Source organism: Lineus longissimus, chromosome 16 (genome assembly GCF_910592395.1).
Source record: "Lineus longissimus chromosome 16, tnLinLong1.2, whole genome shotgun sequence".
NCBI classification, from domain to species: Eukaryota; Metazoa; Nemertea; class Pilidiophora; order Heteronemertea; family Lineidae; genus Lineus; species Lineus longissimus.
In genome coordinates this window covers 16,020,464-16,047,666 of record NC_088323.1, presented here as the reverse complement: position 1 = coordinate 16,047,666, position 27,203 = coordinate 16,020,464, and the positions used below count along the sequence as shown (strand labels likewise).

Here is a 27,203-nt window from a genome sequence, read left to right as displayed (position 1 = left end):
GAAGTCGTATTCTAATTCGAATATTAGACTTTTTATCAATGCCCCCTACTGGTTTAGACTGTTTCTACCCGGTTTCTGCAGACTTCGCTAAATCGCCATACCCCTTAAGAAGAGGTAAAAAACCGCCATATCGTCATATATCAAAGATGTCACGAAGTCCTATTGTAGTTATACATTCGTCGTAAATATTTTAAACACCTACTCGCGAGATGACGTGCAGGAACTGGATAACAAGTTCACGGAAAGGTGTCGGCATATCTAAGAAGACAATGACATTAACGCATGACCTGTGATGGGTATGCAATCATCACGAATGATCATCATCAAATTTTAATGTGATCAATCAGCGGTGATTGTTGTATTTCGAGAAGGGTTGCTATGATGGTCACCGTGTGTGTTTATCATGAATTTACATTGTTGGTTCCATATTTATTTGTTTCATGTCAACTAGGGTACCATGCATTCGCTGGACCTGTTACACATGCATTCTAGTATTCTATATGACCTTACTAAACTTTGTAACAATAAGTATGAGGTAAAATGGGGTAATTGTAGCCCCGATCTAATTGTAGCCCCTAACCAGAAGTCTGGTATATTCTCTCAAGGACAATGTTTTACACAAATTACAAGGAGTCACTACAAGGCCGGTTTTTAGTGAATCTGCCGGGAAATATATTCCGTAACCGAAGTAAAAGGTGAAAAAGGGGCTACAATTACCCCCACTTTACGTTACATCACCCGAGATATGAAACATACATCACGCTTCTTGCTCCAATAAATGTTGTCATTCTAAGAGATGTCCTCCGATCAGTAGTCACAAAGCCATTTATTATTTACAATATATATCTGATACATCTAGTAATTAATCAACGCTCCGTTCTAACAGAATCTTCTCAGACATAGGATTCACTTCGTGAAGCTGGTTCACTGAAGCATCCATTTCTCTATGTGATTTGATTCAGGAATGGTATCATTCAACTTTATGTTCTGTATCCCCGCTGGTATACCTCCATGTTCAATCCTCTCGATCTATCAAGGGACATTTGGCTACGGAGACTGGCAGTGGTAAACACGTGATGTTGTCTTGACTGACGTTGGTAAAGACGGACAGATAGCGAGTGAAACTGTGTGTTTTTGTCTTGTGGTGTTGCCCCTTTAACAATCATTAGTGTTTCACTTTAAGGTTGCAGATGCTCGGGCGGTGAGCCGATGGATAGGTGGTCGAGAGAAAATATCATATCTGGCGAAGATCCTATGAAAAAACAACCTGGCTTACGACGTACCTGTCCCTCTCATGATTCCCGTTCATTATTGTATTTGCAGATGTGAGACACAGGTTACCAGGATACTTGCCAGGTGGCACAGATAGGTCCGAGGGCTGACGCTAGGGGGCACAGGTAAGTTCCAAAGCTGTGTCCGGTTTCCTTCTAAATTAGATTTATTGTACTTGACTAGATATCTATTCTAAAGGTTAAGAAGATAAACATTCTGAAAGTTTCACCTTGCCTATAATCCACGATGTTATGGGCCGATATTTATTTCCATAATTCGCATCGTGATGTGTCTGATGTAATATGTATGATTATACTTAACGTGTTGGTTTTCTGGTATATTTGACAGGATAATAGACTACTTCGGTTAAGTTCTGATATCCCGCTTCATAAAGCCGATATTTAAGACGTCAAATCGGTCCAATTTCACACTAATTATCATTGATTATACCCAATTGAAATGATACGCGACATGGAAGTCCGCAAGTTCAAAATTATAAAATTTGATTTGAATCTCCAATTTGCATGTATGAATGCGATCAGATTATATATTTCAGCAATGCCGTTGCGTCGACTAATATGATCATGCAAATACCAAGTTCAGCGTAATTTGCGTGCATGACTGCACTAATGGTATTGTTTTACAGTGGATTTTGAGCATAGAAAAAACCAAGTATAAAAAATATTTGGATTAAAAAAATGTTCATCCTTCAGAGTTGAAGTTTTTCATAAGTTCATAATTCTGAAATAAATTTCAAAGCCAAAATTTTTTTGGGGCTGATGATGTTTCTTCATTTTGAGCAGAAAAAAAAAAGGGACTTTGATTAATTGGAGACAGGGTCGCGACCGATTACGGCAATTAGGCCCTTTGGTCGGGTTAGAGGGGTGAATTTGGTCATTGGGACCGTCCAATCCAGTGGTCCAATCCAGTGGTTGTGGTCTGGGTACCGAGGTCGTCATATTGGGGTGGTCGCGTTATATGGATGTTAATGGTCGCCGACCGGGGTTCCACGGTATTTCTGTTTGAAGTGCTGGTTATAATACCATCTTACAGGCTGACCGAAAAATAAAACGAATACTAATTACGATAAAGATGGGAATTGACGACAGTGTACATCAGAAAATGCTTTAACATTCTAACTTGAAATCTGAAACTCTTAAAATTAACTGAAATTCTTAATTGAGGATATTATCCTTAAGGATGTATTTGTAATCTGAAATTCTGTGGTGAACTAAAATTCTAAATACGAGGATGTCATTTGAAAAGGTACCTCGTGTCCACAATTTGTGTTTTTGGTTCCGTTTTTCTTCGTCCGGTTGGTAATTTATCAGCAACCATAATGGCGGCGGTCGATCATTCTGTCAGGCGTATTCTATGTTTCTTTCATTGTATTCTGAGCGATGTCTCCGATCAGTATCTTCATCTCCACAAGAAAATGCGGAAAATTCTAATGTCTTTCCTCGTATACAGTGATCCATTGATTAATTGCACCCTGTCTATCACACCGAGTGTTACATCGCCTTGTCAACTTTTTTATTTCCATTCGCTGTGGCGTCTCATTCATCAACTATCGCCTCTGGCCTTGACCTCTAACAGTTACCGGTAAAGCTGATACTGCGAGACGGCTTAGCCATAGTTCTTGTCCGATCCGTGGGAGGTGCCGCGGAGTGGAAATTTTCTGCAAGATATTCTTATCTTCGTATAAAAAGCACCGGTAAGTATATCGGAAGATTTACTTCACGGTTGAGCTTGGCGCTACATACACGTGTTCAGGTGATGTAAACAATATCGTCAAGGTCCTAATTACCTAAGACCAGGTGACCCCATAGTTTTTACTATTGACAAAATAACGTGTTCTGCTATCAGGTTTTTCGTAAAAAGGACGCATGGCCGGTTTTTAGTAATAGGCAGCTGTGAAAAGAAAAGAATAACCTGTGTCAATTTCGTACCGTACCCAAGGTGAACGATGTAAACATCGATCAAGAAAATAAGCAGTCAGATGACAGATGATTTTTTATCGGATACCATACCCAAAACAGTTCCGCCTATTAGTGTCTCTGATCTGATGCCTCTAAAAAAGTATTTTTTAAAAAAGGTATCGGAGTGTATCTTCAAGCAGGGTCATCCTTAAGTTCCCTGAGTTATCTGTTCCAAAGACGTTACTCATTACGTCAGTTTGCCCCATTTCCTCGCAGTTAAATAAACATAACATAATGGGTAAAAAGAATTCAGACCTAACCCAATACGGTATATTGTCTTTAAACAAAGCCCGCTCGCTCCTCGGCCTGAATTCCCTTTGATTGTTCTATATCTTATCAACTGGTTTTCAGTGCAAATATCAATAACATTGATTCCCACCCAATTCGTGGGCTCGATAGGCCAAAATTGGTACGGGCAAACGTATGATGCAAGTTTTTGTATGCTCTCTCAATCAATAAGTTGAATGCCAATTATAGGACCTGCAGCATTACGTTTTTATCAGAGGGTAATATTCTTTGGAAGTAAAAGTTCGAATTTCGTATTTTTGTATAATTCGTGAGATTGACGATACCTCCTTATAAGCAGCCCAGAACAAGAAAATGTATCTGAGACCTTCGATCAGGTCGATGATGACTGAGCGCGTCTAAAATGCGTAGCATGCCTGCCATCCCCTCCGGCCAATGTAATCACCGCAAAAAACAAATTATTTTATTCTGGTTGGGTACACAAGGCGCGTACACAAGGAATGGCAATTGGGGTCGTACTTTCGTTGGTTGTGTCTCTGGTTCGATAAAAAAATTGCGGTAGTCGTGTCAGAGATAAGCGAGAATTGGCATTCAGTCGGCCAGATTGAAATCGTGTTTAAGAAAAAAATGGCCGAGACGACCATTCGCGATATTGGGGAAGCCACGTTGTTAACTGAATTATCTTATTGTGAAAGAAGCTTTTCATGACCCAAACTTTCCAGACCATCATTTTTTAGTTAGAGTTTTTAGAGCTAAAAAGTGCTGAATATCAATGTTCTGATCACTTGCTCGTATATTTTATGGCCTTTATGAAGTTTTATACGCGAAACGTGAACATTCATGTCGTTAAATGATTCCCGGTTCTGAATAACAGCGTGTTTTACTACGAACCGGCAAAGTTCCGTTGAAACTCGTGTATTTAATGCAAATACCAGCAAGGTTGCATAAAAAAAGGTGGTCGCATTTACTCGAAGTGAATTGAAATGGTATGACAGGCTTTCCCATTTGAACTCTATTTTGTAAATAATATAGATTCAAAAAAACGTATTTACATCATCTCTCACGGAAATTATTGAAAGCGTAGGAGTTAGTTTGTGTAACAAACACAAATGCAGTGAAAATAATTTCCGCTCGAAGAATGGAATGACGTTTTCATCAGTTCAACCAAAGGATGTGTTCTTACAACAGTCAGCGACTCAACCAATGCTTTAAAGGAGTCTCAGGAACTTCCGTCCACGCATTTAATATCTTAGAACAACTGCCTGACTCAAGGGAGATTCAAGAGACTACATCAGGGGATGATGTTCGTTTCGACGCGACAGCCAACTGAAGTGTGCTAATTATTGTTTACCAACCCGGCGTTTGCTTTAGCGAGTGGGGTCTTGACATGTTAGATCCCGGCTGTGGCCTGGGTAAATATTAGTGACGTAGAATATTGAGAGACTGTAACGAGATCTTGGGAGCCTTCAACCTCGACCCATGTAGGTCGCCCAGCGATATCGAATTGTGATATGAAAGTTTAAGATGCAACAGATAGACATCCCAAAAGCCTCCGTATGTCAGTAGGGTTTAGCTCTCCCCGTTGAGAACTGCTACATCGAGAACGGTTCTCGTAGCCGTCTCCGTCATTGGAAATTAAAAAAGGGTTTTGCCTTCCCATTAGAAAACCTTCACGCATTCACAACCTAGTGTTTACGGCCGTCTTTTATAATTCACAGTCCGCTGTTGGCGTCGTTTGGTCTGTGTTATCATACCTTTTTGTTTTACAACTCACCTTCGGGATGAATTCCCACCGGTTTATCTCGTAAACGAGTTCATGCCTCACAAATTTCTCATCCTAGATGCTATTCAAAATTGCGGATGGGCATCCGAGTCCCAAGACCCGATTCAAGAAATCCGATTTTGAGATCGAAAAAACATGCGATCAGTTCTCAGAACAGGACAGCAAACCGTCCCACAGTCATGACTGTTAGCGGGGCCACGTCGAGAAACAGCTGATTATGAAATATGCGCCGCGCTTTTAAACCCTGATATAGTTAAAGTCATTGGTCGTACTATGGGGAGATTTTACTACTTCAAAACTGGTGTGACAGCGGATATAGTCCCCCTGGAGTCATAGTCCGGTAGCATTGTATTTGATCAATTAAGCAGCATGATCTATTGTACCGCTAACCCTAACCAAAACATTTAGCAATGCGGGCTATTGTTACACGGACTATCATCCCTAGGACTACTATCCCTTGCACACCTGGACATTTTAAGGCGGCTTTACTGGCTTCCAGTATCATAGAATTCGTCCAACAGCCCAATACATCCTATGGTTTCAATCGATTGGTGAATCTCTGAGCAAGTCGGTCACTATCTCTACATGTATTCCGATCATTATCTATGAAAATCAATAGCAATCTAAGTGAGTGTTACGATTGCTGTATTGTAAGATGCCATGTCCCTGACCAAGTAGCTCGGCCGCCTTGCCTGGCTGTCAGCGCGCTGTCTCAATCGAAATGAAACCAGTACTAGAGCCGTTTACCAAATCCAGAAAGCTGGTTGTATCATCAGGGATTAGGCTCATTTAACGAAAGTGCTGCCAGCGTAGGCTGCGAACGTGTGGACATGTAAAACGTCATAAAGTGGTATGGTGGCGGAGTGTAAAATGGAGCAATTATTTTCGTGGCGGCGGCTATTCGGGGCGGGTGGGGACGAGAAACATGATTTTATTTGTATTTGCCCTTACAAATTGAAGTGTTGGAGTGTTCTGTCTTCTTTCTGTGATTTTGGGATGTCAATGTTTTCAATGGAAAATGCGCCAAGCCTCGCTCTGATCGTAGTGATACGTGCTGTCGCAACCAACGGCCACTGGATTCAATATAATTTAATGGCAAATATTCACTTTGAGCGCTCTTAGGATATAGATTAGTACCTCGCTCGCGGTCTTTCGTAGTCTAATTCAAACCGCTCAAGTTAACTTCAAATTACGTCCAAGTTAATGAACTTTGGCGCCTCAGGATTTCGTATGCATTTTCGATCTAACCGAGCGGTCTTGATTGAACGACCTCAGGACAACTTTGTAACCATCTCCAAGATGAACCCCCCTGTCAGCGTAGAATGATAATTATTATAGATGGAAGTACGTCATCAAATGACGTATCAACGACGAAACTCCTGACCTTTGACCTCATGGAAATCGTGAAGGTCAAACCAATTGCGCTCGAAGAAACTCTCCAAAGTGAGGTTTCTGAAACAATCAACTTCGCTATCGGAGAATATGAATCAGTTTCACAAATATTGACTCTAATCTGGGACCTCATTTGTCAGCGAGAGAAACCGGATTATAATTAGAACTCTGGAACATTGGGGGAGAGACGGACTCCTGTAAGATATGGAAGAAATGACAAAGTTGGGCGATTTACTGGTTTTGGTGTTTGGGGGTAATGTAGGCCGTCACTGCTCAGGAGAAGGCGACAGGGACTGGCGAGATAAGGTGACGGTTTAGAGAAATGTTTGTGAAGGGGAAAGTAAATTATTGCAACATATTGAGGTTGCTTGAACTTTTACACCAATGGGAAGATAATTTTATTATCAACCCTAGCTGTCCCTCAAAACAATGTAATATAGGGCGGCGAATTGGATGAAAAATAGTATATTCATGTTAAACACACGCATTTCTATACGATGCTTGGTTAATTTCGCCCCCGTCATTCGCACTATAATTCGATAGAATCACAAATTGACATATACCTCGAAGGAATGCAGTGCACCCTCTGACTTCCTCATTAATGGTTCCAGTCGTTTTCGAGTCTCCTTCAATGCTTCTGTTATAGTGGCCATAATGGATTCAAGGAAGTGACTGTGGAGACGGTAATTCGAACATACATGCTCAGTTAATCGGGACATCGCTGCTAACAAGGCAGAGGAAATTGTCCGATAATGCTATTAACGCATTAGCTTTATCGCTGAGGTGCTTACTGGTGTGCTGGCTTGTGACGTATCAGTTGGCAAGATACAATTTTTCATCCGAAAGGTCAGTAGGTTTCTGTGGAGATGTCCCAATCGAGGGTATTTGACGTCACCCTGGCCTTTATTCTCGGCAACATTCGGGAATATCACGAAAACCACCTTTAGCCTGTTGATAGATAAAAAGACATAACTTCAATCTTATGTTGAAACAATAATTGTGAGAAATTCATTACCTTTATTTACCGTTGCCGATTTAGAATTATCGACTCCCTACGAAAGCTTTTTACGCTGGGTCTATGTTATCAAGATTCGCCCTGAGAACCCTTTGATAAGACAGTAGAAAAATAGGAATTTAGGCCTAGGTGCGAGCGGGCTTTGTTTAAAGACAATAGACCGTGTATTTGGCTAGGCCTGAATTGTTTTAGCTGCGATGGGATTTTAGGTCGAGGTGCGAGCGGGCTTTGTTTAAAGAAAATAGACCGCGTATTGTGATTAGCCAATTTTTTTATATTTGGAGGTTAGGGGTCAAATAATGTAATACATTGTAAAATGAAATCAGAACTCGGCAGAACAGCTAACTATTCGTAATGTTCAATCTCCAAATGATCTATTGCTTCAGCAAATCTTTATCACGCCAAACACATTCTGCGTCCGTTGATACCCTTTATATAGTCTCGACTTACCCCTTAATTTAACTCCACTCTACATTTTAAACACTTTCTTTGACAAACAGGAGATTGAGAAAAGCATAAACTTCTCGTGACGTTTGCTTTTCGTGACTAAAATCGACAGCACAGGTAAGCGTGGCCAAAACATCCTTTGAAGCGCTATCAAACACGGCATGTACGTCATCCCCGCGCCTCCCCAATTTAGTTCCTCTTAATTCTCGTTCTGTGTATAGCCCCTGGGACCCCCTGGGCCCACCAGCAACCACTCGTTCCCCTTGACACATCATGCAATCCTTTGATGTTCACCGGTGAAGAAAGACTCAAAACACCTAAGTATTCGGTCAATTTTATATTGAATGTTCGTTTTGGTTGGCGGCAGTGGAGCCCTGCTATTTTCGCCTTCATTCAGGTTCTCTGTTAATCGTCCGGGGTTTTATTCCGTTCAAATCACGTTTAAGGAATATGCAGCCATTATAAAAATTGGTATGTTATAGACGCCTTACCTGCAGGCAGCGAAAATGATACACGCGTTTAAACATGTTCTTTCAGCAACCATAATTCAATCTAAAACATTTTGTAGTGTAGTACTGTTTTCAATGCATCATACAATGTACATTGCCCCTCGTTTTGGAGGTAGCGGTTTTAGATCAAACTATAGCTACTTGGGTTGATACCAAATATGGAAGCAGGTAAAATTTGTCAGGTATACATTTCAGTGTTTAGTTGGTGTGTTTCGATTATGGCTGCGACACCAAAACTGTCTCGGCGAAGATGAGGCTTTGAAAACAATGATAAACTGCATATGCGCAACCGACGCACAATATGTGACATTGCTACCAATGCACAGTTCATCTCATATCGAACAGTGCACAGTTTATCCGACAATTAAAACTGATATGGCGAGGATAAATTATCCAGGGAAGCTACCTGTCTTATATGATGTCTTCTTTCCTTATATTAATGGGCGTATAAATTTCAAACGATGTCTGTCGCTGATGCTACGTTATGATGGAGGCGGTAATTCGTTTGCGGGGCGCTTAGCCAGCATTCCTCCGGACCTCTTCCCGGTCTACTGAGGCGATTGGCATGCACTCCAGCCTCTAATCTCGCCCATCGTGTTCACGCTGCGGCCATCAATCAGAGTTACGCAGATTGTGTCAGACAGGCTCATCCAACATTCGGGCACAATATGTCTGCAGAGTCAAAAACCAGTGGGACGTGTCCTGACTTCGCGAGATGACACTGCTCTGCGCGGGAGAATGGACGTAGGTCACTCCCGAGGAGGATACGAAGCGCGCACGCTGCAGTTAACGATACAACCAACTGCCGGTGACCAGCAGCAGTTCCAAGCACCCTCGGCTTGTCCGGCCGGCACAATAACCGTAGCCGGCACCAACGGCAGGTAAATTATTAAGTAGATAGAAGCTCTTCATTAGCTGCGATTATATACAGCTCTTTAATTTCTGTGTCAAAACAAGTTGAATACGAATGACCACACATCAATATTCAAATATGATATGATTTCGAAAGCTCAAGAACTCCGCATTGACGGAGTTCCGCATTCCTCCTTGCTATAAGTACAACACCATATCAGACGCTAGTAAGGCGTATCCCGACTTGGCGAGATGACACCGTGCCGTGTTTGCCGAGTCCGTAGGGAGAGCCAGTAATCAGCTTCGCTCTGGTCTGGCTGGGCGAGACGAGAAAGACCGGGTGTGTGATGAATTTGGCTCCGGAGAGCGCGCGTTCATCATCCTGAACTTTGTCTCGAGGTAGTGGGCTTTGGTAGCTTCCTTTAAATGGTTTGACTGAACCCATGGGTGCCACCGTGACCTTAAAATCTCCAATCGCTTGTTGCTAACTGCGGTCACGTGCGCGAAATCACGGAGCAACGAGAGGGTCAGCTAATCCAATCAAATTCGAACAAGACTCACGTCGCTCCGTCATTAACCTTTGAAGAAAGCGGAAGTGCCCTGCCTCAGTAATCGCCATTTTGACACAGTAACACTGACAAACTCCCCCTGGCTTCCGTTCGAGTCTCGTTTGTTAGGCTTTATTTCATTGGCTGTCACTGTAAAGCTGTTAAGGATACGTCGTGGTCTCTTAGGTATTTTGTGGAGTTTTTTTGTAGATTTGGGTTTACTGTTAGGATGTTTGGTCACAGAAACAGTATAGGGACCATCTCGAAATACTAAGAGATTACAAAAGAAGATCTAATTTCATCTTTCTCCATCTCCCCTCCGGCCATAAAGTCGACATTGTGGTAACATTGGCTTCATAATCTTATATAAAGCTCCAGGCGGCTTTTCCCTTCGATTAGTTTGTTCTCCTATTTCAATAGTTAACTATCATTCTGAAAGTTTTCGCCGTTGTTTCCATTTTATCAACACTTGGAGAGTAGGAAAACGCATTATTCGTCATTTTAGCATGCTCACGGCCTGGTGCAGGTAACGTTTCCACCGGTGTAAAAGTAGAAAGTGTCCCCCCTGGAAAAAGTGTCCGGGCCTATTGTATTCTAACAGATTATGGCATATGGTTCTATAGAGGCCATGGCTGTCAATAGCTCAGCGCATAATAGAATCCTTTGTTTCCGGACATTTTATCCTAGGACATTTTAAACTTCTACACCGGCCGAACCCACCTTCAGACGACTTGGTACTATGAGTTAAGCATCATTATACTTGGAGAGAAATCTCACGGGAGGCTAATTGCGCATCGTTCAACGAACACTATAAAGTTGACATCTCTGCCAATGTGCACGCGCAGCGTTCGTACAGTGACGTCATCAAATATATCGTAAATAATCAATAAAGAAAGTACATAATCGAGAAAATGAGCTAAAGGTCATGAACATCGCTTCAACAAAAAGTAAAAAATCGAATCTGAGATTGACTGAATGACAATCTACGTGATCTAAATGACATCATAAAAACAATTTAAATTGGAAAATCTGAATTAGGAAATTAAAAAGGCGATTCACTGCACGTTGTTCATTTTTGAATTGGATGCGTGATTTTGCAAGAAATGACATTTCGCGCTGTGATTGAATCCATTCGTTCGCCCTATCAGTTAGTTAAAGGATGTGAATGGTATTATGGCAAGGGTATTAAACAGATTTTAAACCAACATTGGGTGTTAGTTGAAATTGATGAAATGTTTTTTTGTTGGATTAGTTTCCAAAGCTAGTTGATACCCTACTGTTTCGTTAAGCCAGTTTAACTTGTTTTTTTTTCTTTGGCTAAAGTTAGGTTTTTAGAATGCGATTTCGATGGGATTGTGAGGGAAAGGCTATTAATGCATTGAAAATGAACCAGTCAGTATGTAATTATTTCCCCCTGGCCAGTTTTGGCTTATCGAACCCATAAAGCTGTTACGAGGGGCCCGATGTTATCAATATTTGCCCTGATAGCCCGTTGATAAGACAGTAGAACAATTGGAATTAAGGTGCGAGCGGGCTTTGTTTGAAGACAACAGACCGTGTATCGGGATAGGCCTGAATTCTTTTAGCTTCGATGGGAATTTAGGCCTGAGTGCGAGCGGGCTTTGTGTAAAGACAACAGACCATGTATAGGGCTAGGCCTTAAATCTTTAAACTGCGAGGTCAGGGACAAGAAAACGTAATGTTAATAAGGAAAATATGCAGTGCCTTTCAATTCCTAACGCCAGTCCTTCACCAAGCATATGTCACTAGTAGTCATATAAGACGTGGGTGCTCGAGAACATAGGTAGAAAGTAGTTCTGCCCTGGTTTACCTGCAACAACAACCACAACAGTAGCAACAATAACCGTCAACGACGTCGAAACCATTGTCTTCAGTTTTATATGACGTCGTGCGACCTTAACGGCACATGTAGAAATAGTTTGCCCTTGTTTACCTTGAGCAATAACAATAACAACAGCAGCAACAACCTTTGAACCCTTTCTCTTTAGTTTTTTATGATCGTCGGCAGGAAAAGTTTAATTAAAATTTGCGGCCGGGTGAGACGATGTTGGGTGAAAGAAAGCAATCATCGATAAAGGCAATTACCCGGCTTGTCAATTCCCATCTCGAGAAAGAGAAATTAATGCAGAAAGGCTGTTACATTAGTCGTGCAGCCCGTGAATTCGCAGTGAGGCTATTACAATGATTGTGCTCACCCGCGAATTGTGACAGCAGCGGTTACTTCAATTGTGCTCATCCGCGGAATTCGAAAGCGGTGAATGCGCTGATCAGTCACGGCAGGTAGTTTGCATCCTGGAAAGATGGGTGTAGGCCGATATGGAAGTTTTACTGCATTTTGCCCAAATGGCAGGTACATCGACCTGTTTCATCTGGCCTATAGATCGCCTCTTCGTACGATATCGATAGCTGAAAATCATAGCACATGTCTGCAGCAATTAACCCCGCCCCAGACAGCCCAACTTTTGTTTACACGGACAAACATCATACCTCATTTCATCCACTCCAGACATCCAATTGCACTAGTTCTCAAGTCGATGACTCGGTCATCTTTGAGATGATAGCACTGGGACCCAACAGCAGAAAGGGAACATGGGCTGGAGGTTGACCGTTAGATGTGACATGTCGCCTCAGAGATGCCAGCCTCGTATAAATTGTCAGGCCTCCTCACTGTATCACCTGCAGAAATGTGATTGTCCCAGTTGCCAAGTCGATGACTCGTTCATCTTTGAGATGAAAAAGCCCCAGGAACCAGGAGCAGAAACAGAACAGGGGCACGGCTTTAATCGTTAGATATGCTGGCATGTCGCCGCAGAGATGCTAGCCTCGTAAACATTGTCAGACATCACGCTTCAATTTATCACCTACAGACATCCAATTGCTCCATCTCGTAGGTCGATGACTAGGTCGTCTTTTAGATGAATGCACCGGGAACACACCGAGACATGAAAGATAAAATGCGCACGAGTTTAATCGTTAGAATTGTTGACATTCCACCTGAGGGATGCGATCCTTGTTTATATGGTCAGACACCCGCCTCGTTTCATCATCTACAGTCATCCACGATGACCAGGTCACCTTAGATTAAAGCAACGAGCACCAGCTTCAATGGAAAATATCCAGGCGTTTGATTATTACAAAGTTGACATGCCACATCAGTAATGTTGGCCTTGTTAGCATATACCCGAAGTCGCCAAAGGGCTCCAATGAAGATTTTTACTTGATTTGCAAATCTTGATAATGTGTTGGGTGCAAAAATAGATTGAATAAAAAAATTTGAAAAAATCGGCCCGGCAGTTTTCGCTGAGCGCCCTGTGAGGACAGTGACATTTTTCGTATACGAAGCGGACTATAAGTCTCATTCATCTTTCTCGAACATTATTTTTATATTGCCGCGATGATTGAACTCTCAGTACATGAATATTCTTCAACATGTCTCCGTCTGATGTAAGATGCCAGAGATACATTCATTTATCGCAACCCATGCACAATATGCCAGTAACAAAATACCAATGCGAGTCACGGAATGTCTAGCAGATAAAATCAGTTGTAGGACAATGCGTTCCCCACTCGCTTCATTAAGCTAACTCCCCTTATCGCCGCCGAGAAACGTCTTGACGGTGAAGACCTGCGTCGTGTCAACAAGATGAACGATTTCAGATATAGTCATTGTATGTTTTCGGTTTCTTGGCTTCATGAAAAGATTCGCAGAATAACTATTGGCTGATCGTCAGAGCTGATATAGTTGTGTTTACACTTTACATTTTGACCCGATATATCTAGACCGGTGTGCAAGGGATAGTAGTCCTAGGGCTAGTCCTAGGGCTGATAGTCCGTGTAACAATAGCCCGCATTGCTAAATGTTTTGGTTAGGGTTAGCGGTACAATAGATCATGCTGCTTAATTGATCAAATACAATGCTACCGGACTATGACTCCAGGGGGACTATATCCGCTGTCACACTGGATCTGAATGTGATCTGTTCTAAATATGCGCTTTCGATACGTTATTGTCCTCTACCATTTTGTTTACCTTGCCCTCACCTCGCTGTTGAAGGATTTCAGGCCTCGCCGATTACGCTGTATATTGTATTTTATTTAAACAAAGCCCGCTCGCACCTAGGCCTAAATTCCCATTGTTCTGCGGTCTCGATCATGGGATATCAGGCCAAATATTGATACCACCGATCCAACAAAATAGCTTCGTTGGGTTGGCCTGAACCGCAGGGCCTGATCTGCAACCTGATTTGTGTCAACAATAAGCATTGGGCAAATTTCGTTAGCCTTATGAAGAGCTGCAAACGGCGGCGTACGATTGCAAATGTATGCAAAATGTATTAATTTCCCGATTCCTCCTGATATTATAAGTATAAAAGATTATCCACAAGTGTCGCTTGAATTACAAAGGACTTGATGACACCACCACAGACCATGCGACTTTCGTACTTCGTAGCTCGTACTGATTGCTAAACCTGCCTATTTTCTCCGTCTGTCGCAAGCTTGTCCTTCGTCACAGTTTGACATTTTGAAGGGCAACGAATATGTCTCAGCGATGACTGACACTTTTACAAATGACTGAGGCCCATTTAACCATGACAGACACATGATTCTCTCCAACTATATTCAACCAGAATTCTTCAAGGATGAACATATTGACAAAGTAATCTAGATCTGGACTCGAATAAAAGTATTGATATGCATTTCATGGATTCAGTGATTTTCCCAGTTGATAAGACTTTCGGTAATAGCGTTTAGACTATTTTTATCAGTTGGTATTTTCAAGTTTTAGTAAGTTTTGATTCTTCTTAACATCTCCGATAGTTTTTGATGTTTTTTTTTTCAACACTTGGCCAGTCTTTATCTGTAGCGGCAGAGATGAGACTGGATAGAGAAGGCATGCACCGACAGCTCCACATTGCAAATAATGTGAAGGCTTTATTCACTTATTTTCATTTACTTTCGCTACGACAAAAATGTTAAGTTTGGGCTGTAATATGGTGTCAAGGACTGTTATATACCGATTGTATCTATCATCCGTCGTCACTCTTTTCCTCGAGCCTATACGTGCACTCTTTGAACATCGATTGAAGGTCTTTCGGCCACGTCAAATATTAACCCCGAAGAGTTTTTTTGGCAAAATGAAAAAGACCAAATGGTTTTGAAATTGTGAAAAATCGCTTATTAAGGTTTTACAGGTTGAAAAACCTCTGTGGGGTGATTGCGGGCCTCGGGAGTCGAATGTCCTCGCTGATTATTTGATGAAGTTTTGCCATTTTATTTGATGCATATTTGTGTTGGGCGAGAAATCATTAAAAGTTTTTAAAAGCTGCAAAAAACCTTTACTTTTAAGAAATCTTTCAAAGGAACCCAAGTGATCAACCCAATCAGCGCTATATATAATGTCCTTATTTACTCTGTTGATCCTTAAGATGTCTAATTAGCGAAGTATTGGTCAATTATGGAAGGCAAAAACGAGTCGTACACTAGAATATTCAGTTAATCGGCATCTAGTTGAAAATATCAATCGTTCTTGTACACTATCAGGGGGTATCTGAGAGGAAATGGAATTAAATAATGTATGTTGACCTTGTCAATAGGCATCCCTCGTGGTCAGTCTACGAATCCGTCAAAGCCCTTGGCGTCCCCTCGCACACTGCTTGAATTTACCATAACAAGAAACCACTAAATACAACAGGAACAAATGAAACAACGCACAAGCAATGAATAACAAGCGTCACAAAAGTCTTGATTCATTGATGCAAACAAGTTGAAGATGGGCCGCGGATTCGTTAGGAATATCCGAGGATACGTCAGCGGGTCCCGCAAGGCTTTCCGACCATCAGCGTTCGACCGAAGCCCCCAAGCTAATCTTGGAATTGGCCAGGGCGCTCAGCCGTGGTAATCCCGTTGGTTCCCGCTGGTTGAGCAGCGCAATCTTTGGTAAATGGCACTCATTGGAGGATGAGACAATGCTAAGCCAGTCATTGATAATATATGAAGTCGAACAAGGTCAAGGTCATTTCCATGCATCAGAGAGATTCGGGATATTTGACATAGGCAGGTTTAGCAAATCCTACGAAGATCAAGCTACGAACGGCGAAGTACAAAGCAGTATAGTGTACTTTATCACGGACTTCTTGTTAAATTTTCTTTGCGTAAAAATAAATGTATCGCCACATTTCCTGTTTCAAAGTCCTAAGCAAATATATTAGCCAGATTCCGCCTGATGAACATGCGGGCAATTGGCCGGGCAAGGAAACGGTTTCCATTCAAAAACTCGCGCGTATGACTTGACGATTTCAATTGTTTTGATGCACACAGACCGAGGCGTGGAAAGGCATTCGAATTGCTTGTACGAAATTCGCTTACGGCTTTTTGAAACTCTGCCGAACCCCGAGAAAGCACCTTGTTTTCTCTTCCATCCCTGTCAGCTGCTGATCTATCTTTCATTGTTCGCCCCTTGTAAACATCATCAATAACGACTGAATCCATAATAATGACGTCCCATTCTTTCAGTCCCATAAATTATTGACGCAAAAAAAGGCATGAAATGAGCATTTTACGCAAAGTAAACCTAATTATTCAGGAAAAAAGAAATGATCAAAACTTCCAGTTGTCATCTTTCATCCATTAAATTCCGATCGATCAATTATTTAGAAAATTAGGTCGGTTATTGCCAGGGAAAAATTAAATATTGATGTCCAAGAACACTCACGATAGACGCCGGAAATTTTACATTTCGACCGAAAGAGTTGCACCGTTTTCTTCAGATTCCGATAAAAAATTGCCAAATTTATTTGTGGTGATAATTAACTACAGCTCCGATATTTCAATGCCCGTCAATAGTTTTTAAGAGCCTGGTAAAACCACGCGTCTCCCTGCGAGATCGTGATATTTGGGTGGTCGATCGCTCCGGTCAACGTCAACGTAACTACAATCCAGTCTTGCGTCAGGCTGAGTTATAAAACGGTGCATTCCTGCAGAACGGAAGTGACATACTACAGGGTGGCCCAGAAATATTTTCCCTTGCACAATAGAATTCTATGGTGTATCCATTGTGTGAGGGACACGTTTTCTGGGCCACCTTGTACATGATTATGTCATCCTTCCGTGCATAAGTTCTCTTGGCTTTCTGATTGGTAAAAATGCCTGAAATAACTGAAATGCCTGAAATAAAAGATTTTTGATGTCATCAATGTCTACACAAATCTACAGGAGGCTGGGCTGTACATTTTACAAAAGAGGCCAACCTCAAGACTCACATGCCTCGATCAGGAATTTCCATTAGCCGCAGCGATTGTAATAAACCAGTCAAGAGAGGAAGAAATGGCGTCAATACCGCATTTTTCGCGGCACCGTATTTTTACCCTGAGCTACTTAACTTGTCATAAGGCAGCTGCTGTGTTCCTAGTGAGGGTAAAAAAGGAATTGCACATAGTAATGGTAATTTGTGTGAAGCGTTAAATTAGCGGCGGGAAAAAAGTGGGTAGGTCAGTCGCTGTACTCTACTTCTGGTGACCGCGGTAACAAGTGGTGACGCGACTGTACTCTACTTCTGGTGACCGCGGTAACAAGTGGTGATGCGACTGTACTCTACTTCGGGTGACCGCGGTAACAAGTGGTGACGCGACTGTACTCTACTTCGGGTGACCGCGGTAACAAGTGGTGATGCGACTGTACTCTACTTCTGGTGACCGCGGTAACAAGTGGTGACGCGACTGTACTCTACTTCTGGTGACCGCGGTAACAAGTGGTGACGCGACTGTACTCTACTTCTGGTGACCGCGGTAACAAGTGGTGACGCGACTGTACTCTACTTCAGGTGACCGCGGTAACAAGTGGTGACGGTGGATATTAGCCCTGGCACACAGCAACATGACTCATTAACCCTATACATCTCCATGGTGAGAGAGATAGAGGCAATTTGTCTGTTCGGCTACGATTTTAACGAGTTGAATCAAGTACGACCCATAAGACTGCTGACTCTATGTATAAGTCACTTGGGCCGGGTTGTTTGAAACAAAGTTTGTCACTCACAACGCTGGCGTTAACGTAAAATGGCCTTAGGAACTCGACTCAACAGGTGGTGATAACTTAAAGTTAAGTTGACGTCAGGGTTAGTGATAAAACTTGTTTTGAACAACCGAGCCCTGAAGAGCATCCCTTTGTTCACCCAGCGCCTTAGGTGATGAAATTGTTGTGTCTTCCAAGTTGAACTTATACACAATAATATATGTACTTAAGTTATTGGGACATTTCAGTAGCAGGTGCGCCATAAATTCTACTGCACACCATTCACCTCTGCCATAAAGTTCATGGCGCGTCAATGCAGGAGACTTTACGACCATACTCCGATAAGTGCCAACGGCATGAGCGAGGTTACTGTCATAAGTAACGGCCTTTGAGCCTCAACTAGTGCGCCAGAGCCCCGAGCAACATGGCAGCAAATGCCGGGAAAAGACCGCAATCCACCGGCGACGCTTTTAGGGATGTCTGTTCGTGATATAGGTGCGGGAAAAAAATTATTTTGGAAAAATAATGATCAGATGCTGTGTTAAACCTGGAGACGTCTGAAGCTCTAAAATATGCTTTTCAAAGAAATGCGCCACCTGTCAAATAGATAGGGCATTGATTGTACGTGTGCATCAAGAATGAACATACTCATTTCGCAAGAAAATGCACTGCACGAACAATAGGCCTACAATGGCCGTCAGGTTTGGACCATTTTCGACCCAAATTGCTCACTGTTGATCATGCTCCGTCCGATTCTTGCAAAGTAAGTAGGCCTAATACTTTCAGGAAAATTGTCCAAAAAATTTGATATTTTGAGAACATGTCCAAGTTGTCATTTCGTGATATTTGGAAGAATAAGTTGATAATTAGCATTGATATCGATATTTCACTTTAGCATTATTAGATTATGTATCTATCATTATATTCCAAAATGTTCAGCATCTTAGCGTCGCTCGTGTTTGCCCTGAAAATCCATCCAAAAATGACACAAAATGATATATTGTTATGATTGATATCTAGACATGTCAGAACCAATAAAACACTGCAAATGTAGTTGTTGATGTCGTTGAGATGCTGCATGCAAAAATCAGCTGAAAATTCCAACCGCTTCATGGCTTTTCAAACATTTGGTAATTTTTTGCAAAATTCTGCCATCAAACTAAAAAAGGGGCCTTGGATCCAGGGCCCATATGACCATCCATGAACATGAATGAGGCCCCTATTAGAGACTTTGTGCAACTTCATCTGACCTAGCCCCCGCCTATAAATTCTCGTTACGGTTATTCAACACCCTTGGAGAACCACTTAATAATTAGTACCGAGGTCTAATTTTCAAATTTATTTGAACGACTCTGGTAAAAACAACTGATGTGACATCTACGCACATTTTAAGACGGAACCAAATTAAGGACACTGATTGACTTAGATTCTTCTCGAATCTCACGAGATTCAATTTGACGTGGAAGCCAGTGCGGCAGCTGTCGGTGTTCCCCTTGCTCTTACGAGTCTTAATTACTATACCTCGCCGGGGGAGGAGGAACATATTGTTTTAGAGTTTCTGTATTGATTTCAAGCAAAGGAAACGTGTTTCAACCATGAGGCTGGAGTTACATAGAGTTCACATTGACTTGGGAATCTGTCACTTAAATAACAAACAATTATTTACCAAAGAGTGGCCTACATATGATTCGCGATGTCACTTTTCACTCTTATGTCATATCATTTCATGTTTTCCAGCATAGGTCTTCAACATGCTATTGATTGATAAGTCATGACTTGTGACACGAGAAGCATGACAGATGACAACGAAACGTGAACCCAACTTATGGCGAAGTTATAAAGGATTCACGTTGACACTGTTCACGTTAGACTTGTCATGGGCTTGGAAAGCTAACGACGTGAGGGTGAAAAGTGACCTCGTGGATCGTATGCAGCCCGCGTTTTGGGAATGAGTTGTTCATTCTTCATGTCACCCGTGAAAGGTGAACAGTGACACGTTACATGTGAAAACGTGACCTCTCTATAATCGCGGCCTGCTGTCCCAGAAACCGGCCCATTCCCCTTGAAAATCCTAGCTATAGGGAGGCTTACGATTATCACAGAAATCACTCAATGTTATTATTTGCAGCACAATCATACTCAAGTTTGACGATATTGACTCCGAGAACTCGAGTACGGCTCAAATTACTAATATGGAAATTACTTTTCATGTATTCGTAACGTAATACGGTATAATTTCCGCAAATTATAGAAATGATCGGTATGAGGAGATCTTATGCACTTGATGACTTGACGCCATATTTGTTGTCGTCGAGTCGAAATGAAAGGCATGGTGGCGCCCGACGTTGCTCGTTGCTGTTTGCTCGTTGCTGTTTGCTCGTTGCTGTTGGAGAATTTGAGATGGTCGCTCCACAAACTACCGACAACCTGTGGTTTTTGCAACAGTTTAGTTTCATATATCGCTATCTTCTTATAATCAACCGCTGGCACGTTGGGGCAGGTTTGGACGAATCGTCAAAGGACGACCATGTTTTCTACAAATTGACCAATCAAATGCGTGACCATCTTAAAAAAACATTTTGATTGGTTGAGACCTAAAGCTTGGTTTTCATGAAACTCAGGGCTTGCTTTTCAGTTCCTTGCAAACGAAATAATATTTGTTTTACATCATTTTAATGTCAGAGCCATAATTCAAACAGTAAATTAAGCACTTAGTACAGAAGATTGACTTAGGAAGTCATCATTGATTTGTTTGCGGGATGTTTAAAGTTTTCTTGTGTAACCTCAGAGGGTCGCTCGGGGGAGGATGCAAGTTGTGTTGGTCATCAAGGTTAGTCAATCAATGATCCTGTCACCATTGTGTTAGTCTAATCCTTCTTTGTTTCCATGGCTGTGTTTTTAAAGTGACATTTGATGAGAAACATCGTATCCGATTATATGTGGAATGTCGCCGAGGCCGCTAAGGGGCCAAAAAATACTGTGACTGCTTCGAGCGTGTCAAGAAGCTTCTGAAAACAAGGTCAGTCATGTCGTTGAGCCTTTTAATATAATAATGATGATTTTACGTAGCGCTTTTCACTGTATTATCTACTGTCTCAAAGCGCTTTACAATCGCAACATTTTTACCTAGCCTGTCCATAAACCAGCGCACACTAGGACACTTCAGGCCAGTTGCGAGTTACGGAGTGGCACCGGCCGGGTAGCAAAGGCGAGACCTCAAGGCCGACGCTCAACCATTGTTCAACCCTGCTCCCTCAGCGAGAAGACATGACGTAAAGATTCGTTTGACGTAGGCTGATGAAAAGGACGAATCTAGACTTTGTAATCTGCACACAACATCATACTTTTATAAGAAATAACTTTGTAATCCGGGCGCAACTTCATACTTAAAAAACATGTCATCACACCGCCGCACGTTGAATTGAAGATAATCTTGCCTAAGTGATAGAAATTATATCGATCTTGCAAATTCAATAAGTGTCTATCCTCTGTCCTAATGCATTTTATTGATGCATTGAACCAAATCTTACAGCCCTGTCATTCGTGAGCGCCATCTGACAGTGATATTGTCAGGAAGGTCGTAGGGGATTTCAACAAATCGTCAAAATGCGAAAAAAGTGAAAAAAGCGCAAAATTGGATGATTCATGCTTTGGGCGTATAGCATTAGAATGTGTGAAGTTGCCTATAAAGCGTTTGAAATGCGTGTTGGATTATATAGGGTGGCAAGCAACTGGTCGCCCAGTTATGCTACGTCACCAGCTTTTGGGTTTAGTGGCTTTGATTTTATTGCTGTCAATTTTGTGATGATAGATGTTTGTGCGGGAGGCAGAGGGGCAGGAGAGTAGTAAATATCCCCTTGGAAATAATGTCGGGCACTTGGCCGTTAGGGTTTTAATGCATATCAGCTTCAAAGCGCGTGATAGTATTCCTAGTGATGTTCCCGAGCATTCTATCTAAGGACATTTCAAACTTCTACACTGGTCGTGAGGTCTTCTGCTATTGAAAGTTATGACAAATTCTCGCGAATAACCTCCTGGATTTGCCGAAAAAAATTTTTTTTTTAAATGTTGATTCGTGAAACCAAAAGAAATTTCGTAATCTGGCAAGAAAAAATCGTGATTTTTTTTTCGGAAATTTTCGCGAATCCTAAAAAGCTACGGGACGCGAAAAAGATAGTTTAGGGTATTAACGGGTATTGACACAAACATCGACATAATGGCTATAAATGGGGCCCTAATGATTTTTCGATGGCGTTATGAGCCCCGCCGGATGCCATTAGTAGTTCGAGGCATAGTTACGCGTTAATTACCCTATTAAAAGACCCTAAACGTAAGGCGGGCGCCTACGTCTTTTGCCGTCACCGAAATATCAGAGTGCTATACTTCTGTACACTGCTGAGTAACTGAGTAACTGTGAATAACAGAAATTACATGTTTGTCAGAAGGTGATGATGATGTTTTCACACTTGTCCTGCGTACAATATCGAAGATGAAGCCAAAAGACCGGTACATGGGACGTAGGATCAGTGTCATAATTCTTGTCTACCAAAAATAATTTTTTCTCAGCACCATAAGATACTGATATGATTTCTCGTTTGGGGATTAAAAGATGATACACCTCATCACGGACACTAAGAGTACCCAGCGTCCGTGACCTCAATGAGCTGGAACATTTAGGTACAAACAGTTTTGCAGCGATCAGTACGGACCCTTTGGCATGAAGATGAAATGACTAATATTTATTGTTTTTTTCTCTTTATTGTTGCAGGCTTTGTGTGGTACGCACCGAAGATAGCAGCACATCAAATCAGTATCACGTGACGTGTGACGTATGAACAGCCATTGGCTAACAAAAAGTCATCAAGGACATATTTCATCTGAGCTCTGAGAAGATTCTACGGTAACGAAAAATGAAATTTTACTTGTCGACTTATTGATTTTTAGGCGGGAGAAAGGACGTCTGTTGGTACTATATTTAACGCGCAGAAACACGGACAAAACCATCTCCTTCCGTGAGTTGGTATTGGGTTAATAATGCATTTAATGAACGATCGGTGGAATTGACTGCACAAATTCGAATTGACGGCGTGGAATAATTCTGTCCATGACATTGTGACGGTCTTGGCTAAATCGCAGCGGAGTGTGACTCAAACACGGCACTGCGGCTGCGTAATTTGGTTCATGCAAATTAGTTCTCAGTGGCAGTCCGCACGCCCGAGTAGAGAACTTGTCAGCGGTGTCACTCATAGACAAGATGACAGGCCTTCAATTGGTTTCGGAATGTTTCTAATTCTCCCGCGAAAATTACTGATTTGAACGCCTGGTCTCATTTCTAAGCAAAGTAGTTTCTTGTTGACATCTAATTTGTGACGTCACAGGAATCAGGAGGTCTGAATATTCGCGCTATTTTTTATTGAAATTGGAACAAACGAGAAAAAAAGGCACGGTTTCGGGATGAGTAAGGATGTAGGGTTCTCAGTAATTAGAAATAAAAATATTTTAAAGTTGATATTTGAAAGTAAAGAGATGAGGACGTGATAGTATCAAAAGTGACCGACATCATTACCATGACAAAAGCAAACACGTGACATAAAAGTGATCACGTGACTGCATTGAAAACTGCCATCGTCGTTTATGCAATTGACAATAGGTGTCTCTCTGACTATACGTATTGTGCAGTTTCTTAACGAATTTGCAATGAAAAGGCACCATGTATAACGAAACACTGATTGGATACGATATTTCAAATGAATCACATTATACGTTCAGTTTATTCGGGAACACCACTGAAGTTACGCAGCAGACGAACAGATCAAACGACTCGTACGGCGGATTCGGATTCTACCCGGAACATTACGGCTTGGTGCATTTATTATGCACGTCCATCATTCTAGGCTGTATGATATTATGCACAATAATCGGAAACGTGTTTGTGGTGGCCGCCATTATTCTAGAGCGGAACTTGCAAAGTGTTGCGAATTATCTGATAATGTCTTTAGCAGTTGCTGACTTAATGGTGGCCACGTTAGTCATGCCTATTAGCGCTGTGCACGAAGTGACTTCAAAATGGTTCCTTGGGGCCGAGGTTTGTGATCTCTGGATTAGTTTCGACGTGTTGTGTTGTACTGCGTCAATACTCCACCTAGTGGCGATTGCGCTAGACAGATACTGGGCTGTCACCCAGGTTGATTATATAAGACAGCGAACAGCTAAGCGGATAATATTTATGATCATTCTCGTTTGGGGCTTTTCAATCTGTATATCCATTCCTCCTTTATTTGGTTGGAAGGACAACAACAACCCGTACGAGTCCGGAGTCTGCCAGATCAGCCAGGATTGGGGCTACACGATCTTCTCAACATTTGGTGCATTTTACATGCCGCTTATAGTCATGATGGTGATCTATTATAAAATATTTCGTGCCGCAAGACACCGGATTCGAAAAAGGAATTTCGGTAATCGGACAGCCCCGCCTCCCCAGTCGATGGCGTTAAATAGTAATGCGACCGACGGTGCTGCGTTGACACAGGTGTCTTCTTCCGCGAGCGATAGTCCGGACGGCCCTAGCAACGGGTCCGCCGCAATTCCCATCAACGACGCAAACAAAAATAACAAAGCTCTCCTGACAGTTGATGCCCCCTTGAGGAACGATCGCGAACACACGAACTACGGGAATACACTAATTGTCCCAGATTCGCCATCTGTCAATCACGTCTCCGTGAATTCAGATTCTAATAAAGTAGTGTTCAATCCAAAACGAACTCCAAATTTATCCAATATGCGCAAGAATAAAAATCCAAGTAGGCCGCCACGTGATCGATCTCGCGAGAGAACGCGGGAGCGGCAGAAAGAGAAACTAGAACACAAACGTGAGCGAAAGGCGGCAAGGACCTTGGCGATTATAACGGGTTGTTTTATTATATGCTGGTTCCCATTTTTTATTTTAGCTTTAGTGGCGCCTTTCGTAAAGGATATCAGCATATTTCCGAATCTTGCATTTAGCGTGGTATTGTGGCTAGGCTACTTAAACTCGCTTCTCAATCCGGTTATATACACTGTATTCAATCCTGACTTCAGAAACGCCTTTAGGAAAATTTTGTTTGGTAAGTATCGAAATAGACAACCGGGCAGGAGAAGGTGATGACGTCATCATGAGATCGGGAATTGTGACCTTGACCTTATGAACAGAGACTCGAGAGCAATAATCACGATCTCTTCCAGTCTCGTTTCGTTTCGTGTGTATCGATCCGGTAAATTTTATACGAACCCGAAGATGGATGAATTTCGTCATGTATGATTTCCAATGATTATGCGGTGTTTTCTAAAAGCAGGAACGGGAGGAACGAATGGTTGTGGAGGAATTTTGCTCAGTGCAGGAAAACTGAGTTGACGCTGAAATTAGCATATCTTACGAGCCTACAAGCACGCTGTGAATAACATACATCAAGGCACTAAAATCACCATCTTGGGATCTTTGGCGGCCATTTTGGATAAAAAAATTGGTTTCCTAACTTTGGGAGAGCCATTTTGGTTTATTGTTATTGAAGGGTTAGAAGCCCGTGTTTGTGTCAGTAGAAACAATGCTTGGTGTTTCTTTCAGCAGTAACGTCAGTTGGCCTAATATCGCCGTTTACGTCATGACGTTATTTCCAGTAAGATATTGGCGATATGAGAACATGTGCCGTTTCCTTGTGGTATCAATGCGTGACAAAATTTTGATTATTAACAAAACGTCCTTATTAATTTTTTTGTAATCATGAGGTGTGGTTTCAAAATGTCGATCAGCAATAAAAACGCCACCTATGTTGTGAAATTGGTACTTAGTACTTGACAGTGACGTCAGGTTGTCCATTTGGCACATTCTCTGTGTCATAAGAGTTTGCGGATGAACACTCATTGTTCACCACTTTGTCGTGAAATTTCGGCCTATCTTCTGATCCAAAACTAGATCACTTGCAAATTGAAATTGCATATGTGTGTGTCCTAAAAGTTGCTAAAACTTTTTAAAAGTTGCTAAAACTTTATTTTTTACTTATGCAATAAAACATAACAGTATTGACTAAAAGATATTTTAGAGACAAAAAATATCTTGAAGACAGATATTAATTTCCGCTCTACACCGTGGCTGAGTTGATATCTCGTCGTAGCAAGCCTGATACACCCTTGTTTATCATCACTATGCCAACTAACGCTATCCCGCAGAGAATATATTTTCAAAATGGCCGCCACTGATTCCGAAGTGTATTTGTTTGGGTTATTTTGGACCTTTAGTGTCTTGATGTACAACATGCATTTTCTATCATAAAAGAGAGTGCACGAGTCAATGGAAGTGGTATTTTAAGTACTCCAACATCAGTCAGGCAATTCGCGAGTTCTTTGAAAGGTGGCAGCATTAACCGTGTATTGTTGGACAAGGTTGCCTGGGCTGTTCCTATCCTTTCTTGGCGACTGTCGATTCACTGGATGTAAGACACCGCAATGGACGAGTTGTTTCTTTTTCTGGCTATTTCGTCGCCCTTCACACCCGCTGATTCGACAAGCCACTCATATTCGCTGTACGAGATTAACAGCCAACTCATACTGTCAACTATAATACAATTTGGCAAATAAGTCCCCATCTGCACATGTCTTGTTGATGTCAATGATGACTTCCTACGTCTTTCAGTCAATTGGTATAAAACCAGCTGCAGCAAAAGGAACTGGGGATTATTTACACCAGAGCGAGTGTATTGTGTATTCGTCAGCTTCTGTGGTTATAATGACGACTACTGCTGCCACCTTTCGGTTGGAATCTCTCCCGCCTGATGTCGTCGTACAAGAATCTCCACCCAGACTCCAACACACCGACATGACTGTTTACATAATACACGCAGTAGCATCTGTAAACTGAGTATATTTTTATATGAAGTGCCCAATGTATCATAATATTATAATGTTGTATGTAGTTCACACAAATGTCAATAGGTAGCGCGATTTGGCGTGAAAGTATTTTTAGTTTATTTCTAAATTGTAGGTTTGTAACAAAATGTTTAGCAACCCAATGCCTGGATAATGACTGTGAAATGTACACGCTGTATATATATTTTAGGTAGTGTACCCATATAATGTCCTTACATAGTCGTATTCGTAT

The 27,203-nt window shown here is 41.8% G+C and overlaps 2 protein-coding genes across 2 annotated transcripts in view; one reads left to right on the top strand and one right to left on the bottom strand.

The window, feature by feature from the left end:
• Positions 1 to 7,201: 7,201 nt before the first annotated feature.
• LOC135500242 (26S proteasome non-ATPase regulatory subunit 11-like) overlaps positions 7,202 to 27,203 on the bottom strand; it is a 52,007-nt gene continuing 32,005 nt past the window's right edge. Inside the window, exon 13 of the mRNA XM_064791562.1 lies at positions 7,202 to 7,620. The gene's annotated coding sequence lies outside the window, so the exon portion shown is untranslated. The remainder of the gene's footprint in view (positions 7,621 to 27,203) is intronic.
• LOC135500185 (5-hydroxytryptamine receptor-like) lies at positions 23,784 to 25,774 on the top strand. Its single transcript, XM_064791431.1, has 2 exons — positions 23,784 to 24,526; positions 24,662 to 25,774. The coding sequence occupies exons 1-2, from the start codon at positions 23,784 to 23,786 to the stop codon at positions 25,212 to 25,214; spliced, it is 1,296 nt and encodes a 431-aa protein (XP_064647501.1). The 3' UTR covers positions 25,215 to 25,774.